The sequence below is a fragment of the Pholis gunnellus genome (assembly GCF_910591455.1).
Source record: "Pholis gunnellus genome assembly, chromosome: 1".
NCBI classification, from domain to species: Eukaryota; Metazoa; Chordata; class Actinopteri; order Perciformes; family Pholidae; genus Pholis; species Pholis gunnellus.
In genome coordinates, this window is record NC_136528.1 from 18125486 (window position 1) to 18144821 (window position 19336).

The 19336-nt window shown below is 40.8% G+C and overlaps 1 protein-coding gene across 1 annotated transcript in view; it reads left to right on the forward strand.

The window, feature by feature from the left end:
- kiaa1549lb (KIAA1549-like b) overlaps positions 1-16085 on the forward strand; it is a gene marked incomplete at both ends in the record, with an annotated part of 53097 nt that extends 37012 nt beyond the window's left edge. Inside the window, 13 exons of the mRNA XM_079172342.1 lie at positions 390-561; positions 1061-1224; positions 2446-2481; positions 3989-4179; positions 7164-7294; positions 8217-8341; positions 9265-9494; positions 10499-10631; positions 12866-13240; positions 13323-13417; positions 13752-13900; positions 14459-14610; positions 15822-16085. Coding sequence (XP_079028468.1) covers positions 390-561; positions 1061-1224; positions 2446-2481; positions 3989-4179; positions 7164-7294; positions 8217-8341; positions 9265-9494; positions 10499-10631; positions 12866-13240; positions 13323-13417; positions 13752-13900; positions 14459-14610; positions 15822-16085 — 2217 coding nt within the window. The remainder of the gene's footprint in view (positions 1-389; positions 562-1060; positions 1225-2445; positions 2482-3988; positions 4180-7163; positions 7295-8216; positions 8342-9264; positions 9495-10498; positions 10632-12865; positions 13241-13322; positions 13418-13751; positions 13901-14458; positions 14611-15821) is intronic.
- Positions 16086-19336: the final 3251 nt, after the last annotated feature.

A 19336-nucleotide genomic window follows, 5' to 3' on the forward strand; every position in this document is an offset into this window, starting at 1 on the left:
TTTACCGGAGCACCCTGGCTTGTTAGTCAGAAGTCTCATGAACGCATTAATCCAATAGTTTTGTTGGCTTATTTCTTACAGTGTGAATATTGCATGAGATGTACACTTTGATGTGCCCTCATCTGCACACGCTTGCATGATTACTTTTGGTCAGCCCTTGTTAATTAGGGAGCTTCTCAGCTCATCATCTGCTAATTGCTCATCAAAACAAGCTGGAGGGTGAATGTTTTACTAAACAAGTACTCTCCTCTGTCCATGTAGTTTTTCCTCTCATGAGACTCTGCGCCTAAATGCCTGTTTTTTGCTTTTGTTTTCTGAAATGTAAGCCTCTTCATAACAATGAAGCCAGTCATTCAATAACAGCTGATATTGACTTCTTATCTTATCAGATGGTGAGTATCCGTAGGTTGTCAGTGTTGAAGAATCCAGCAGAGATGACCTACTATGTCCAGCACAATGGCGATCCTTTATCGGGCACGTCAGCTGCCAAGGTCCTGAACACAGTGGATTCTCAGACCATGGCGCTCACCCTTGGCTACTTTGTCCAGCTGCAAGCAGAACGTAAGCACTGCATCTTTCCAGCATTTGACAAGTAGACAGAAACAATGACTGACGGGACATGCAAACCAAAACACATGACTGGGGTGAGGGGAGAAGAAGAAAAGGTTTGAGAAAGCTCTTTGCTCTCTAATCTCTCTGAAATGCTCCAGGCAGGAGCCTGTCTGTTTGGGCTGCAGTCTGCTCACTGCTAAGAGAAAGGGAGAAAGGGGCCGAGGGGGAGACAGAGCTGGTCAGGAGAGAGGGGAAGAAGGAAAGAGGGTGTGCTGCATTCTCTTATAGATTGTTGCCTACAATAGCTGAAGCAGGCACACTGTATATCAGGTTGAGCTGTACGCAGTGTCACGTAGCGTGTGTGTAACGGATGCTTCTGCATGTATTAGCAGGAAAAGTGTGCTGTGTATTATACTTCCAGATGGGTTAACTGTTAGCATGTAGTGTGTAGAGTTCACTGGATGCCATGTAATGAAGTGATGATGATGAAAAAGTATTATTTTTTCAGCTGTGGTCAAGAACCCTCCTAACAACCTTTGGATAATCGCTGCAGTGTTGGCCCCCATCGCAGTAGTAACACTCATTATCATCATCATCACAGCTGTGCTGTGCAGGAAGAATAAAAATGACTTTAAAGCTGATGCCATCGGCAACCTAAATCCCCGAGCTAAGGTATCTATCTTTCTTTCTATGTATACTGTGTAAACATCTGTCTGTATCGAATGACGTTGTAATTGGAACAGATTTGATGATCAATCATTTTTCAAGCTTCTCAGTTGTGATAATTAAAGCTTTTCCTGGTTTTAAATCAGTGTAAACATATTTCACTAGTAATTGTATAATTAAGAGGATTAATGGCAATACTTTATATTCAGGTCCTTGTAATAAGCGTTAATTGATCGGTAGTAAGGCCCTTATAAGTCAGTATAAGCTTGTTATTAACATTATTATGTATTATGTGTTAATACACAGCACAATGGCGTTCCTTTATCGGGCACGTCAGCTGGCGAGGTCCTGAACACAGTGGTTTCTCAGACCATGGCGCTCACTCTTGGCTACTTTGTCCAGCTGCAGGCAGAACGTAGAACGGCTATGAAGGCGCTACCCAGTTAAATACAATATTTTAACAGTGAAGCCCAAAACACACTTTGAGATAGCTCTTCAAGTTTACATATTTTGTTGATGTGATTAGTGATGTTTTATATCACATGTTCAGAATGTGAAAAGAGCAGTTAACTGATAATAAGTGCATAGATAACTGCTGATAAATGCATAATAAAGTATGTATTAATCTTACTAAATCAACCAAAGAGCTTAGTAAAGATTTAAAAATAACAAAATTGGTAAGTGGTAGTTAAACTCAATTAATGAGTTTATAACGGTATTTTAAACTTTTATAAGAACGTCATAATGCTTTTAATAACCATCCTAAGCAGTCTATAAACTGTTAACAAGTATCTTAAAAGTGCTTAAAAATGTCTTATAATCCAACAATAAACGTGTTAATGAGGCTATTATTAACATGTATACAGTCTTATTAACACATATGTTGTTAATAAGAATGTTGTAAGGACTTATAAGGGTCTTATTACCTATTAACTTATGCTTAACACTTATTACAAGGACCTTAATGTATTTACCGTGAGGGTATAGCTCCAGTGTGCAAACTGTGGTTCAGTATGTCAGTGAGTGATGAGGATCCGCAATGATGAATGTGCAAATTACCTTTGTATACAGAATTGTTGTTGTATGGTTTTGTTGTGTTGTATTCTGTATCATCTGCATAATGCCGTCTGTACGTACCAACGCATCGGTAGAATCCTGGTTAATCGTGAGACTTCAAGATTAACCACACAATCACACACTGTTCAAAACATTTCCTCTTGTTTTCAGATGACATATCGGAGAGATGTGGGCTATTATCACCAGGTACCTCCCTTTCTGTATTTCCTCTCATTACCGACCTGTGTTTTCATCTTCAGGGTTTAACTGTGCCAACAGTGGGATTTGAACGGGATTCTGGGCAGACATCACCTACCTGATACATTTAAATAGACCCTGCGGTGCTGATGAAAACTAAGGAGTAACAAACCTTTCACAATGAGATTTTCTTGGATGTAAGGCCTATTCTTCTTATAGTAGTCTCCAGTTGACTAAGCCTTACAGAGAATGGCTATAATGCAGATTGTTTTTTCAAGCAGAATGAGTTTGTGTGTACCGACACTTGTCTGTTATGTGTTGAAGATTGAAAACAGTTTCCACCATTGTTGCATCAAGGATTTAATCACAATGTCCTAATCAAAGTTCTCTCTACCTTCATGTCTGTTATATTTTTCTGCCCAGCAGTTCTCTGCACTTACACATCAATGCAGATAAGGGCAAATGCAACACTCAGCACATCCTTTCTTTATGGAATTTAATTTGAGAGAAAGTAATCAAATCCTCTATATTAAGCTGTGTAAGCAACTTCAGCGCTACTTTCAGAGCAGTTATTACTACACAACAATTAATGTCATGCAAAGTCTCATCATATGAAAAACAGCAAAAAGCCTAATTTAAACAGATATGAAATATGGTTGGGTTGCTTCAGCCAGACCTTCACATTCTAGGTGAATATCTAGCCACTTCCTTCTAAGTAATGTAATGTAAAAGCTCAAAGATAGAGTGAAAAATGTAAATGAGGCTCTTGCATTGCCTCGTCTATATTACATTCACTGGCTGTAAGCCAAACACTTTCATCACACACCCTTGTTAGAGTTTCCACTTTTGAGACACAGCTACAATAATACTTAGTGAGCAAACTGTATCCAAAGGAAATCTTTACTCTCTATATGTGTGTGTGCTATAGAGAGAGAGAGGATGCATGTTCTTCAGTCGGGGGAGTATCACATATTGATTTTGCACCACAGCTTTGCTGCATTGAGGACGTGGTGTGTGTCTGACAATTTATGACACTGCAATGAGGGTAGTCTTAAATATTTCATTGTTGGTGTGTGTATTGGTTTGGGGGTTTGAACTCTTTTGGTTCTTTCGGTACACCCGCTATAAAACACTTTGACATCCAGTGTTTGGTAGAACACCATCAATCCTCTTCCACCTTCTTCCTCCTCCCTCTTATCCTCAAACGTTTAACTTCGCTACAATATTTCTGTGACAGTCTGCAGATGTCATCTTGTCACCGCCCACTGCGAGTCATTTATTTGACAAGAATTTGGATGAAAATGAAAAACAGCCGTCGCTGATTCTGTGCTTATCTGTTTGAAGGCACAGTAGAGCAGTAATCCCAGTTCAGGTCCTCTGGACATCTCCTAATTTGAGGTGTCTGTTTACGTGGTTGGCTAATGCATATATCTTTGTTTCTCCTCTCAACTTTATGTCACTGCAGGTATGTGAACAGAAATTAATCTTACTTAAAACTGTCTCTTTTGTCCATCAGCCGGTCCAGGGTTTTGACTATGCCAAGCAGCACCTGGGCCAACAGGGAGGAGATGAGGAGACCCTGCCTGCCAGTCAGGATACCTTAGTAATGTCCCTACAAATTCGGGACACACCGCTTTTACTAGAAAAGGCCCTGCAGCAAGACGGCACTGCCAATAAGAAAAGCCTCACCTCTGACAAACACAAGAGGTATCATTATATCTACACATATTGACCTCATGTTGTAATTTGTATCACCAAAACTTAAAAATGTTTGAACATAATTAACCACAACAAACAGACAATTTTCATATGTTCTGGTACAAAAGACAATACTACAATAGTGGTATTATAAGTAAAACAATATCGTAACATTATTTAGATGATGTTGGCCTCAGAATAAAGTTTAAATATGAGTATCTGGATGTACTGTAGGTGAAGCAATAACATATTGATATTCAGTCAAACAGAGAATGTGATTCATTTTATTTTGGTGGTAAGATTCAACACTGTGCATGAATATAACTTGACAGCTAGCACTGTCGCCTCATGTCAACATGGACCCGAGTTTGATTCTGGGGCTGAAGTTTGCATGTTCTCCCCATGTCAGCAAGGATTCTCTTTCCAAAGACAGATCAATTGATGACTCTAAATTGCTGGTGGATGTGAGTGTGAATGGTGGTCCGTCTCTGTATGCCAGCCCTGTACATGGTGTACCCTGCCTTCCCCCAATGTCAGCTGAGATTGTCTCCGGCCCCCCAGAGACCCTAAACAGGCTAAGTGGTTACGGATAATGCTATCAAGGACACAAAACACAAGGAGACAGTTTGAATAGATATGTGCATTTGTGTGTTTACTTGTGCACATGGACATCGGGATAGATGTAAAATAGCATGGGAGATAACACCCAAAAGTAGATTTGTGTTCAAAGTTAGCATACTGAAGTGCATTTAAGGGTCTAAATGAATAACATTAGCTATCGTCTACTAGCTATTTAAGACAACATTTAACAACTGGGGGGACCTGTTGTGCTATCAAGTTTGTCAAAGTCTTGCTAATATTCATAATGATAAAGAGCACAAAGCGGCTAACTGGGACGCTGCGAACATCTGAATATAAATAATCCCAATATTCAATTTTAACCTGGTATCATCGTTCTCTTTCATAACGTTATTTTCTGCAATGCTTGAGATTTTAATGGATTCATGAATGAAAAAAGGAAAAGCCATGTTTTTACCTCAATCAAAAGTATTTATCCTCTGTACAGCAGCGGTTAGGATATCTCAATCTCAGTTTACTTGGCTCAGCTAAGATTTAGATTTTCATGCTGAGTTTTCATTAGTCTGAGCTGTATTTGTCTTACTTAACACGTTAGCGTGTTTGAAGGAAACGTGTTTCTTCCGATCGGCTGAATGATCTCAATTCATTCAAACATATTTCAAGGTTTATCCTTCAGGCAAGCATCATCCCAAATGGTAGTACATGCTTACAGTATACAATATATGTATGTGTGTTATTCTTAACAATTGCACCACTGCTCTGTCAGAAAGCTCCTGGGTCGCATAGAGAGAGGCAGGGCGATAAAACACAAAGATCCCTCCAGCCCTATTATTTGTCCTCATTCTACCCTGATGCTGAGTGATAGGCGGTAATTAACAGAGTTCTCTAGGTGGGCAGGTGAAATGGACCACTTTCCTTATCTGACAGTCAGAAGGGCTGTTTCGGAAATTAATTGCCATGTTAAATCATGCTAAATTATTTAATCGAGGAACGAAAAAGGGCGTAATTTTTCAAAGCCATGTCGGATAATGAGATCAAATGAAATGTATGTGACAGAATAGGAAATCTATAGACTGGAGGTCCTGCGGTAATGATTTTGCAGACTCCTGAGGCAGCACAAGTTTTTAATTTGTTATTTATCAAACTGTTGGTCCTAAAGGTTCTCTTCTTGTTATGAGACCGAGTCTCAAGTAATCATTCAATAGTTCATCCGGTTTTCAACCAGCCATGTGCTATTATCCCAGGACAGGTTTGTTCTGATTTTTCAGGCACACAGAGATAGTAACATCATAAATGAAGTTAGATATTCTGTGACATAGGATGTAATACATTATTCAAAAATGTTTAACTAGCTGCACAAAAGTAGCCTCCATCTCAAAACCTCAGATCTCATTATGAGATGATGAAATCTGGAACAAATAGCTGGTGGAAAAACTGATTTTACTGTAGCACTTTACTTGAATCGAAGAACATTGGCAGACGAGCAAATCATTTAATCACAGTACTTGTTGACATTAGAGTGACGGTGTAACGTCATTCACCTGTCGTACAGCCGGTTTGAAGTGACATCTGTCCCAGAATGCCTGTTGAGTCCTGCCAGATGATGCTGTGAGGTTACATCTTCATAGGTTACTGTTTTATTTACCTTCAAAAAGATTTAGATAAGATGACTTGTGAATTCAGGGCCAGAATGCTGTTTTGTATGTTGGATACAAACAAATTTAAAAACATGCATGCTGTACACAATCTAGTCCTCCCCTTCATCGATCCCTTCAGTTTTACACACAGGTCACACATCTGTTAGACTCGAAACACCGTCGCTGGATCAAACATGCTATCCTCTCAAAGAGCCAATGTAAATGTAGCATTCTGTACACCTCAATTAATTATTACACATAACACGTCTTTGACTGGAGTATGGAGCTAGCGCTCTGCAGCACTGCCTCGACGAGGGCAGCCGCTGTTCCTCTGTCTCTTTTTGCTGTTATCATTTTTGCCAGACAATTAGGGGATAGACCACGGTGCTTTGATGTCACTGTCAGCCTCGTGGTCCTCTGAGCCGCCGCTTGATCAGCTCTAATTCCAACTACGGTACAGCTTTTGAAGCTAGTGAAACAAGAATTGGATAAAGCAATGGTTTGTCCAGTTAATGCAAGAACTAGTCTTGCTTCACGCGAGACGTGAACGCACACTGGTTCTGAAACATGCATGGCACATAAGTAAGAATACAGTAATGTAATAAAGACATAATGGTCTATTAATGAAAAACATGGAGGCAAATGTACAAAAAAAGGGAGGGAGAGTGAAAAGTGAGGAAAAGGTGAGGTTGTTTAAGGGAGGGATGACATAACCTGGCTGAGAGCCCAGCTTCCGGAGAGCTCACCGCCTTTTCTTGTTGCTATGGTTACTTGCAGCAAGTTGCCGAGTGAGGACGGTTCCGTCATCAGCAACGAATCAGAGAAGCTGAATTCCAGCAGGAGCTTGACAGTGCTGAAAGTCACAGCACAGCAGAAACCGACAAAGGAGGAGACGCGCAAAAGGGACGGTAAGAGTCGCACACTGATGAAAAATACAAATCATTTGTTCTAGAAGCTCCTTTACAGACAAGGTCAGGCGTGTCACAAATGCCCCCCAAAAAATCTTCTCCCATTCTCTTTGTGTGAAGCCCTTTCCCAGTCTTTGTCTCTCATGCACACAGGTACCCTAAGAGAGATGCACTGCAGCTATTTTTTTTTTTTTACAGCCAGAAAGGTAGCCAGTCAGCAGTAAGCGGAGCTGGACCCGATGAATATGCATGAGAGAGACACTCTGCTGGCATGATACAGTGTGTCAGATTATTTGATGCTGTGACACTCACTCACACATTCGCTAATGCAAAAATGCAGAAAGGCCATATGAAGTCAAACATCTTGTGCTCTTCTGAGATGCAAAAGAAGTTTAAGTAAAAGCCGTTCGGACATTGAACAATTAACTGTTCTACTCTTGTTCACTGTCACTAACTATCCCACATGTGGTGGGTGTGAGTTATCAATTTATATGTGCTTGTCGATTAGATTGAGTTTGCCAGATTATGATTTTCGTAATGGATGGATTTGAATAATTCATCAGCTGAGTTAAGGGAAACTAGAATTGAATCGAGTTTGTCTGATGTCAGATAAGAATGAAAGTGCAAAGTCTGTTCCTTTCATCTATCACAGAGATGCATTGCCACAACCTTTTGAAGCCAACTCTATCTTTGTGATCTATCCTCTCCGTCCACTACTTCATTTGCTGACACAGACGACGGATGTTTGACATAACCCCACATTGTCAGCCACAGAGAGACAAGGTGATAAGAGGGTAGGGGGGGGGGGGCAGACAGAGAGACAAAGAGGGAGTGAGACAGTTTGTTCCCCTTTTGACTGACAGCGCAGTGATTAGAGGTATTTGTAGTCTCTTTGTCAGTGAACTCCCTCTCTGTTCTTCAGATCCATATGACACCTCCTCTGGCTCCCTGCAGCTCATCTCCATAAAGCCCATGGCGTCTCAGCCCCACTACACACACCCCGCATCCTCTGACCGCAGCCAGGACTCAGCCATCGTCAATGGAGAGGTGATGCACATGCACAATCCATTTAGAGAGATACACAGGCTTGCTTGACCATTCATTTGTGTTAAAGACCCTAAATGTTCTGTACCAACTTCTCATAATGAGCGACAAAGATGAGATCACTATTTTGTGCAAAAGTTAGAGTAGTTTTGATCATTTCACGTGCAAAACTTCTTCGTTTTTTGTTTTTCTCACTGGTTTGACGTTTTGGAAAAAGGTTCTATTTCTGTGCACCAATCACATTTAAGCAACATTTGAATCAAAATGTAATGACAGGTTTTCTTTGCTTACAGTATGTTGCCAGAACTATCAATCAGATCGGATTAAACCACAACCACACAGACACTTTTAATGTGAACCTCTTAATATGAATAACTAAAGAGGTTTCCAGGGCTTTAATCAAACATATAAAATACAATATCATTTTCTTTCCGCCCTTTTAATTTAGTTACATGGCTTGTGGCATTGTATGATTTCATCTGATGGCGCTCTAACGACCACATAAGAATCCAATCAGGTGTTTAAAAAGTACAATGTTCAAGTCTCGAAAGGGGCATTTCCTTGCGGTACTGTAATTATAAACATATTCCTACCATTTCATTATTTAAAATATATTTCTTTCTATATATTATAAGCTCATCCAAGTGTTATTCTCCAGAAAATATATGAAACAATCTGTACAGTAAAGGTACTGTTATCACTTGATCAATGCACAACTATAAACAATTAGTTCAATAAACAATGTAATAAACGTGAAAAATAACAATAGTTCTGCCTGATAACTGTGAACAGTTTCATTTTCAGAGCTTATTTTTCACGTGAACCCTCTGATCTTTTTAAGACAAAGCAGAATAAAACCACATGCGCCTGTTTGTGTTCTGATCTCCTCATGTTTCAATGCGTCCTGCGGTTTTTTCTCTCTCCAGGTGAACTTGGCTCTGAAGCAGAAGTCAGACATTGAGCACTACAGAAACAAGCTGAGACTGAAGGCTAAGAGGAAGGGCTATTATGACTTCCCCTCCACGGACGGCAGCAGCAGTGGTCGAGCTGTGGTGCAGAGACAGCGGCACGGCCATGAGAGGGCAGCCGGTGAGCATGGCAGACCACTGGAGCCTGATGATGAGCGAGGTTCCACTTATGTCAAGTCTCACAGGAGGTGAGGGGAGAGGGGAAAAAAGCAAGTGGAACCTGGGTTTGGCTGAGGGTAAACGCAAGAGTGTGAGGATACAATTTGAGCAATCACAAAGAGATGCAAGTGACATGACAGTTCATATTGGTGGGTTGGGTTTCTAACCATGGCCAGTTATCCATCCCTGCTGCCCCCTTGCTGTGCCTAATTAGCTTATAGATATGTAAATCTGTCTCCTCTAATGTTTTCATTATCCTGTCTTAGTCGGCAGTGAGAGACCCATCAGGCCATCCTGATTAATTTGATCCAAGTTCTGAGCTTCCATAATGGAGATAAGAGGATTGGCATGGTGTTCCTAAATTCTGGTTCTGTCCTGCTTCTGCTTCACAGATGCACATCAAAAATGGAAGCAGTCTTTGATTATTACAGACGCATGCGATTAACATGTATTTGAATTTCGGCTCGTGTGTTGACTCAGAGTAGCAAAGGGTTGAGTGGTGATTCTTATATCCCAACATGGTGAGCACGATAAAGATGTTAGCAACTATTTGCTGTTGAGTAGTGTGTGGCTGATCACTTACACCAACATGCTTTGCCCAACTAAGTGATCATTTCAAAGCAGGTTTGCTGAAATGCACCTTGTCCTTTGTCATTGATTGTACATTGTAGTTTTGTTTTACTTATCAGTATTGAATGTGCTTTGCAACACCTCAAGGATATCCTCATACCTGGCATATTATTATTTAAACTGTTAATTCAGCTCTCTTACTTGATGTCCTTATGAGATATCCTAACATATTGTATGTATTTGGTCTGCAAAGCAATTTGATGTACCTTTTTTGGTAACAGGGAATCAAATATACATTCCCCCACTCTGTTCTCTACCCCTCCTCTCCCACTTGCCCTTCACTGGCAGGCACCCTGAAACTATGGCTGAAAAGTAAGAAAGCTGAATTGAAATTATTTGAATTTGTAATAACTGTACCCCAGGTCTGATTTGTGTTAAATCTGCCCTTTACTCCAATTGACAGGCACTCCCAAATAGGGCAGCCGGCCTATCGCAGCAGACAGAGTCTGAGCAGTCCCAGTCCTGGAGGAACAGAGATGGACCTGCTTGTTATGAGGGAGAGACCCAGAAGAGGCATCCGCAACAGCGGCTATGATGTGAGTCACATGTTGTCACCGACTGACCCTGTCTCCCAACAAGATGCAGTTAAACTGGCCAAAATAACTCGTGTTTACCATTTTACAAACGTAGCACCTACTCTAGCAAAGTGATTGACAGAACACCTTGTTGCTACTTTTTAAATAATATCAGGGACTATTAGATTGGTTTTGAACTTATTATCAAGTATTAATGATGTGCTGGGGATGAACTATTCTGTACTGGGAAGTTAGTTATGTGTGTTTTTGTTGTTACTGTTATGTCATCTATTTTGTTTACATTGTAATTGCTTTTATTGTTTCTGTTTTCACCTTTTAAAGCGCTGTACAAATACAATTTATTATTATTATTCTTCAAATACATCTGTATTTATATGCTTGGTACCAAATTCAGATGATAATAAAAAAACAACCTAATGCCACTGTTTTAAATCTAGCATGATGGAATGTAAAAATAGAAAAGATCATTATCAATCAGAGCTTGTCAGTTGAAATATGTGCCTTATTGCCCAATTTAAGTCACTGTGCAGACACTGAGCTGGAAATCAAACACAGTCTACTGAGGTGTGGTAAAATTTATGCCACAGCAAGAAGCGAAGTGGTTCATTCATAATTAAGAGTTAAGATTTATGAGGTCCTGTCGTTTTGATATGTAATGCGTCTCAGGATGGCTGCTTTATACCTCCACACTGTCATTGTTCCATTAGGGCTCTGTCTATGGCTCTTTCTGTCATGAAGCTACAATACTATTATGTGAGCTCCCGAGAGTAATCGAGCAGACCGTTCCTAAAAAGTGTTACTTTTGTAAAAAAAATATGAGCAGAGGTAGAAATATTTCACTGACCTGCCACTGACCTGCCGGCCATTTTGACCAGTCACAGCAGGAAAAACACTGGTCTAACTGGCTCAGGTATTGTTGTGCCGGCTCATTGGCATGGCTTCCTGGGACACTTACATGGTAAATAGATAAGTTATTATATGGACCTGTGCTTTTCCTACTATTGCAAGTCAAATGTCTGCTGAGAAAATATTGTGCATTTGATACCGATGTTTCAGACTATTGGGACACCAGGGTGGTGCCATGAGCAAAATGCCACATGTTTAAGCATAACAAACTTCAGCAGACTCTTGACAAGCACTACAAATCGACATCATCCAGACGAATAGTAGCTCCTTGATTGTGACCACCCATTGTCATGATTCTTGGTCCGTTTGTATTTGCTGTGGTCAGACTCTGTTAAGCCAACTGTTCAGCTCAGTTTGAAATGTGGCACAATAGCCAGTACAAGCTACAAAGTCCTTTTTCAGAATTCCTGGCCCTGTTGATTAGAATGGGACTAGTGTGGCTGCAGGCCCCGTCACTGCAGATGCAAGCCTCTGCCGTTCCGTGTTGCAGGGCGGGCTGATTTATGAGGTGCACTACACTAGGTCTCCTGTGGCTACCCTCTATTCGCACAGGAAGTAGGACAGCCTCAACTTGTATTCATTTATCACTGAATATAAGGACTGAATAGATGGAAACAGAAGCTGGGAGATGGAGAAAGAGTACAGGTTATGGAAAGATGGAGACTTTCAAAAAATGTGAGAAAGAGGATGGAAAAATGGAGTGAGATAGCAGGCAAATAATGAGGGAACTTCAATGACTATACATGGGAGACAGAATGACATTTGTACCGTATATACTGTAGTGTAGATAAGAAAAGAGAAACAAAAAGGGAATACATAAAATAGCATTAGCACACATATAATATACCTCCAGCAACTACTTGGATTGCTTATAAGTAAAGTACAGGTTAGCACTCACTGAAATGAACCTACCGTGACCAAGCTGGATCAAACTCCTCCAGCTGACGTGTCTCAGAAACAACATGAAACAGCCTCTTCTTCTTCGCTCAGTCAGCACCTGATCGACAACCTACTGAGAGAATGACAGGAGACATAATAGAACTTGTTACTTTCCAGGATTCTCTAGGTGCATCTGTTGATATATCTTGTTAATCAGTGAGGAGAGGTTTGATTTTCTAATATAGGTCCAGGTGTAAATCATAACATGCCGCCCCATGCGGCTGCTGCTACGGACTTACACACACAAGCCATCACCATTTACTTTGGGCGCTTTACTTAAAAATGTTGTCCGAGTTTCATGTCCTTTTTTTCTTGTGTACTAAAAAATGGCTTATACTGTTTCTATGTATTGTGTGTGTTGAGTCTCAATGTCTTTGTATATGTTTTAGACTGAGCCTGAGTTGATTGAGGAGACGAATGTTGACCGTCTAATGGGGCCACGAGGATTTATGTACGGTCAGGGCTTGAAAGGCCACTCGGAGACGTCCACTCTGAGCTCACAGCCGTCCATTGATGAAGTGCGACAGCAGATGCACCTGCTGCTGGAGGAGGCATTCAGCCTGGCTTCAGGGGGGCAGTCCACATCCGGAAGGCACTCCCATCACCACCACCCACCTCCTGACCACTACAGTCCCGCACAGCCTCCCCTCCCCTACACCGACGTGGTGACCAGCGCCCCGGGTACGATGAACTGTGGAAGGGGAGGCTTGCAGTGGGTGCCATCCTATGGTGCAGAAATGTATCAATGCAGCCTGCCCAAACCGGTAGGGATGAGATTATTTCCCCTCTCTTACCAACTGTGTTAGAGTCTTTGTAACCTTAAATGCCTTCCACTATCTGTTTAAGGCCTTTCGCTTCACCCAGCTTCCTGAGATGGCCGTGGGCTCTCCTCCTCCTTTACCGCCTCGTAATGGACCCCCTCCTGGGACCTCCTTAAGACGGTATGTCTGAGTCGGTCTCACACACACATACATACACACACACACAGATTCCGGCAGACACAAGCATACACACACCGTCTGTAGCATCTCGAAGCCCATCAAACATTTTCACATTTAAATTCATGTTCAGGGACTAGATATTCACCAGGTGCTGTGCTGTGGCCAGGGTCATTTCAGGCCTTGTTTAAATCTGAATATTGAACTAGTGCATTGAGAGATGGCAAGAATGTTAATGAGGTACTGACTTTTCCACATAGAGTGTGTCTGCCATCTAGTGGTACTGACCAAGTATTTCAGTAACTCTACGCTTACGTCCAATCTTTGTCCAACTTAGTTCCACTTCTGACTTGGGGCCGAAGGCGAGGAGCTCAGCGACATCTGTCACTGAAATGCAGAGTCAACATGACGACAACCCATATGGGCCAACAACTAGAGCAGCACTTCCATCTATCACTGCAGAGCAGCCTGTGTCCAACTACTCAGGTAAGCATATGAGGAGATAACAATAGTAACTTTACTTTATTTTTCACACCTTTCATACAGGAACTGCAGCACAAAGTGATTTACAACAAAGCAAAAAGACAGAATGAACATAAAAGCAGGGATAGAATGCCATAATGAATGGAAAATAAAACACTTGATTAAATAAGAATACATGATATGGAAATTAAAACCCACTGAATAGTTATAATAATATGAAGACTAGTACCCATATGTGCAGCATTCACATACATTAATAAACCCTACAGCAGCATCAAAGGGTCTCTGTTTTTCCTTCATCAGTGGTGGAGAGTTTATTTTGTTGGGACAAAACTCAACTTCACTCCCTACCATTTGGCACTTAGGCCCCTGAAGTTATGAATAAACACAAAAAAACAACTTTTCCCGACGGACTCACTAGAGGTCTTGACTTTGCAATTTAAATGAAACCCACAGTGTGCTTTGCTTCCATGCCAACGTACATTTTTCAAGAATAGTAATAAATACATCCCCTGAAGTACATTCACCAGTGAATGTCAGCCTCTCTTCTTTTCTCTGTAGGAAACCCAATAACAGCCGTCTATGCCATCCCAGCCACCAGGCCCGGCTACTCAGAATACTTTGTCTCCACACCAACCACCTCCTACCACAGTCCCTCCTGGATGTCCTACCCACCTGAACCTGAGGATGTGCCGCCACAGTGGGCAGACTCTGTAAGGAAGCCTATTTTCTTTGCTTAGGAAGCAGCCAATCCTACTAAACAATAAATAGATCAATAACTGAAAGAGGAGAAATGTATAGAGGTAGAGTAACATGACCAGATGTCTTGATTCAACTAGCACGGTTCGTATTTGTCCCGGTGGACCAAAAACTCTTTGTCCTAACAATCAAACCTCAGAAAATAAACTACTCTAAGTCACTGTTGTGAAATGTCTTGCAGAAATAGAAAGCAGAAGAGCATGTACAGGTTAAAAAAAGTGTTCTTAACAGAAAAGATGTTCTCTGTTTCTCTCCCTCGCTTGTCAGTGTAGTAAGATTAGACTCAGTCAGTGAGAATTATTATTGTAGTCTCTCACAGAAAGTCTCGTAGGGTGAAATACCGAACCCTTACCTCCTGGTTGTCAGGATATATTTCTCATAACTTCTGGTCACCCCATGGAGCCAAAAAGTGTGCAACACCACTGCAACAGCCAGGGCTAAAAAGGAATAATCACTCTGAAAAATCAGTAGGGAAATATATCTGTCATGCGTAGGTGAGATTTGCTTTCTGTATTTAAACATCGCAGTAGTTGCAGACCATCTCACCGTGGCACTGACTCAAAGTCTGTTTGTGCTCATGTTCCTATCCACCCTCGAACAGGACTGGCCCTCATTAAATAATAGTCCTCCTACCGTCTCCTCTGTTTTTCATTAAAATAAGACGGGTTCAGGTCAGATCTGTTGTACCCCATGTGTTCCTCCCTCCCCTCCCATGCACAGGAGTCTCCTTGTTTGTCTGTTTTGCTTGTTTCAACCAGATGCCTTCACACAGTGTCATTTAGAAACCCTTTGCTGATCTGAATTTAAGGCTGGCGTTGAGTGGACACAACAAGATACCCGGGTAGTTGAGCACATTTCCTAAAAAATAAACCTCTTTTGCTTTTTTTTAATTTAAATGTGACACTTGAAGATTTTGTATCAACATTCACAAGTAGTCCATTTTGGAGTTCAAACACTGTTTCAGTATTATACACGCACACAGTAGATCTCCACGCTCATTACTTTACTGTAATTTTTCTCATTCATAAGGATTTTTCCCAGATACAATGGTTTATATTTTCATTTATCATTTATTCTAATTATCTACTTGGCAGCCTTCATTTTGGTGGGTAGTATTGTTATGAAGTGGCTTTATGACTGACTTCACGTCTTCCCTGTCTTCCAGGTTCCCCTGCCTGGGTATGTAGAGGCTTTTCCTCATCCTCGCTACCCACAGGGGAGCCCCACCAGGTTGCCCCTGCAGTACAGCCAGGCACTGGAGCAGCCACCCACTTCCCCGAGCCCAGTATCCCAGCAAAGGCTGCCTCAGGTGGTGAAGGACATGGACAGCATGCCCCTGAGCAGCCTCTCCACCTCTGCACTCGTGCAGGCTATCCGGCTGGAGGTGGCAAAGCTGGCGAAGAAGCAGAACGACGTGTTTGAGTTTTAATTTTGGTTTTAATTCTCCCCTCTTGTATGCAGGAGACGGTTAACTGTGCATTGGTCTTCAACAGAGGTACACAAAGGCGGTGCTCCTTCAGTTTTTTGATGTTTGTACTGTAAAATTAACCACTGATTGATTTTTGTCCACACATTTGTTTTTTATTTTTAGAAAAAAATGCCATCCTCTATTGATGATGTCCCAAGTAACTACATGCATCTCTTCTTTGTAGATATGTCAATAGGATACACTTAATATGGAGAATATAATTATTTCCAGGTTCAGACATTTCTTTGTGAATCAGAATCAATTGAAAAGAGGGAAAAAGTAGCATCATTGTCTGTACTGAGAAGACCAAATACTTCCTGTCAGATGGTATAAGTACAAACCACAGTGTATATGAGCATGTACAGTATTCGGACATCATCTATCTTATCTCCTTTTATAGACCGTTCTGCGTCAACAAGACGGGCTACATCAAAATCACTTCATTCAGGCAAATCTGAAATCTGAAATCTTAAGTTGCATCTGTGATGATGCAATAAAAAGATGGAGATTTTTGCATTTATATATCTTTATCTCTCATGTATTAGTTTGGGTGTGCACAAGGTACATTGACTTGATTGACATTGCGTGAACTTTCAGAAACCCAAATGAAGCAGTTGAGTTATTTCATATTTGCACAGAGTAGCAGTTTTATAAGTAGCCCAGTGGTGTGAGGATGCACATTTTACTCCAAAACCTTTGTCACAGAACAATTGTCTTTGCTCTTGTTAAGTTAAACTATGAACAAGGTTAGCATTGCTTGTTTACTGGCCTTAAGACATCTTAATGGTCTCAACGGGTGCATTTCATGAATGAAGACAAAGTTCATGTAAACTACTGACCTAATGAGAGGTCTTACATCAGTACTCCTGTTCTAAGAAGTTTTAAGTGCACAAACCATCGTGTAACATAGTGAATGTCTGCCTAAGCGTCGACTCATTGTACAGTACAGTACTTGTCATTGTTCAGTGTGAACACAGTGTGGAGCACTAATGCACCCTGGAATCATCCAGTTTGTAAGGTGCAAAGTTTGACTATGCTGAGGTAGACATTTGCCTTAAAAAGCTAATTGATTATTGCAAATTTTTTTCGAAACTGCTTCTTCAAATTAGGCATCAACATCAATTATGTTTTAAATCATCTACATAGGACATGAGAGCATCAAAATGCAAGAAGTGGTCAAATTAGATGAAACAAGCCAATGAGCCTTCCGAAAGCTACTGAAATGAAGGAAACTCGTGCCTGCTAGTATTATTCCAGCAGCGACAAAAGTGAGGGAGGTCAACTCTTTAGTTAGTGGAAGATCGGGATCCATGATCCAATTAAGCTTTTTTTGATGACATGATTCAATTAATATCTTGGAAGCTGCACATTTTTTAAAATCTAAATCACTTAATTGGCCATCTTAATCAGCTTCGTCACCCTATTTTATTTGGTCTGTTTTTAAAGTCAGACTAAAGTCGCCATACCAGGGCAGTGCACAAAACATATATAAACTATTCAATGAAACGAAACGTCGTTGAGTCATTGAGGACTCGTATTTCACCGTGGCATAAAATCCTTCAATCGTTTAAGATGAATACTTAATGCAGGGTTGCTGGCTTGGGAATGGAAAGTCGGACCGACTGCAGATGAGTACCTGTAAGCCTATAGCAAGGGTGCTGTAATGTGTTTGCATAAACATTGAGATGCTATAGATTGCCTACTTTTACTATATTATTGAAAACCACATGGAATGCTTTGCTGATTAGTAAAGTCCATGCTGTCATAAGATAGATGGCAGTTGTGACATAAGAAAGACAACTATGAGTGAAAATGCCTTTTATATCATTTCCTTTCATAGGACAGTATTGTTATTGCAGCAATCCTGGATGAATTTAGCCATTTTGCATTATGTTTTTTGAACAAACCCTCGCCCTCTTCTAAGAAATGTTATTTTATACTCATGCCTGTTGGTGTCTATGTAGGTATAAGGAAATACTGTTTGTCTTAAACTCAACAAGAACCTTGTTGTTGCTTGTTTTCCCAATATTCCTTTTACCCATTATTCAGAGGAGCACTTAATGTCTTAAGAACTGTACTTAATACAGTGAAACCATTTTTGTGTATACCAGAAGTGAACACCTTTCCACATTCTCATGCTGGATAACTGAGAATACTTGGCGATATTAAATAAAAGGGTTTTATTTGGTTTATTGGTTTATAAAAATGTATTCTATAAAATGATACATAAAGTGAGCTAAGCCTATACAAATCTATGTCTTTTTGTCTTCCTGGCAGGTTTCTCATTTCCTTTTTTCATGTGCTTGATCTTGTCATATTTGATGTTACCCTGAGATTGATTTGAAAGTGAGACAAATGGGGAATGAAAGAAATATTAGCCTACATGATTGAAATGAAATAAAAGATTTTATTAGAAGAATCAATCATTAATCTGTGTCTTCAATACCTCTTTTACTTTCTGCGTGACATTTTTCCTGATGAGCAATAGCAATAGAATTGAAACGATTGCTGTACTGATGCTCCCCCTCCATAGTCTTCTCTGGTATTTCAGTTAGCCACTTTTATCATGTTGGACCTAATTAGTAGTAAAGGTGATTATTATTGCCTCAGAGCCTATTGAGGCAGAGTAATGGTTGAAGGTGAAGGGATTCAGAGGTTGGAAGTTGTGTCCTGTTAAATGACCTGCTGTCAGCCATGGTGCCAGAGCTTTAATTGAACGCTATGCCTCTATCTGGCTCTGAGTATCTCTGCAGTTACACGGTGTACGTGAACAATCTTGGTATCATCATTAAGGTAACACTCGTTAGACGCCTGTAGAGGCGTAAGCATCGGTATATATGTTACCGGGTCACAGTAAATGGAAGGAAAGGAAAATGCAGAATGCAGAGACCGACATACTCAGTGATGGTATTTCAATAGCACAAAGAACAAAGGAACTGCGCTGGTAGAAGTCACTGACTAACAAGGGAAGTGAGAGCAGGTGGTAAGGTTAATGCAACTAATGAGGGACATGTGAAACTGGTCAGGGTGGTATGGAAGCCCATGAAAGAAATGGGGCAGAAAATCAAAAGGTAGTAAAACTCACAAAGACAAGAAATAAAACCAAACACGACCTCTAAATGTTAAAAGAAAATAACCAAATTGGTCATTGCAGTAGTGTTTTGCCACCAAATGGCGACGTAGACCATGTCTTCACATGGAAGGCAGAGGGT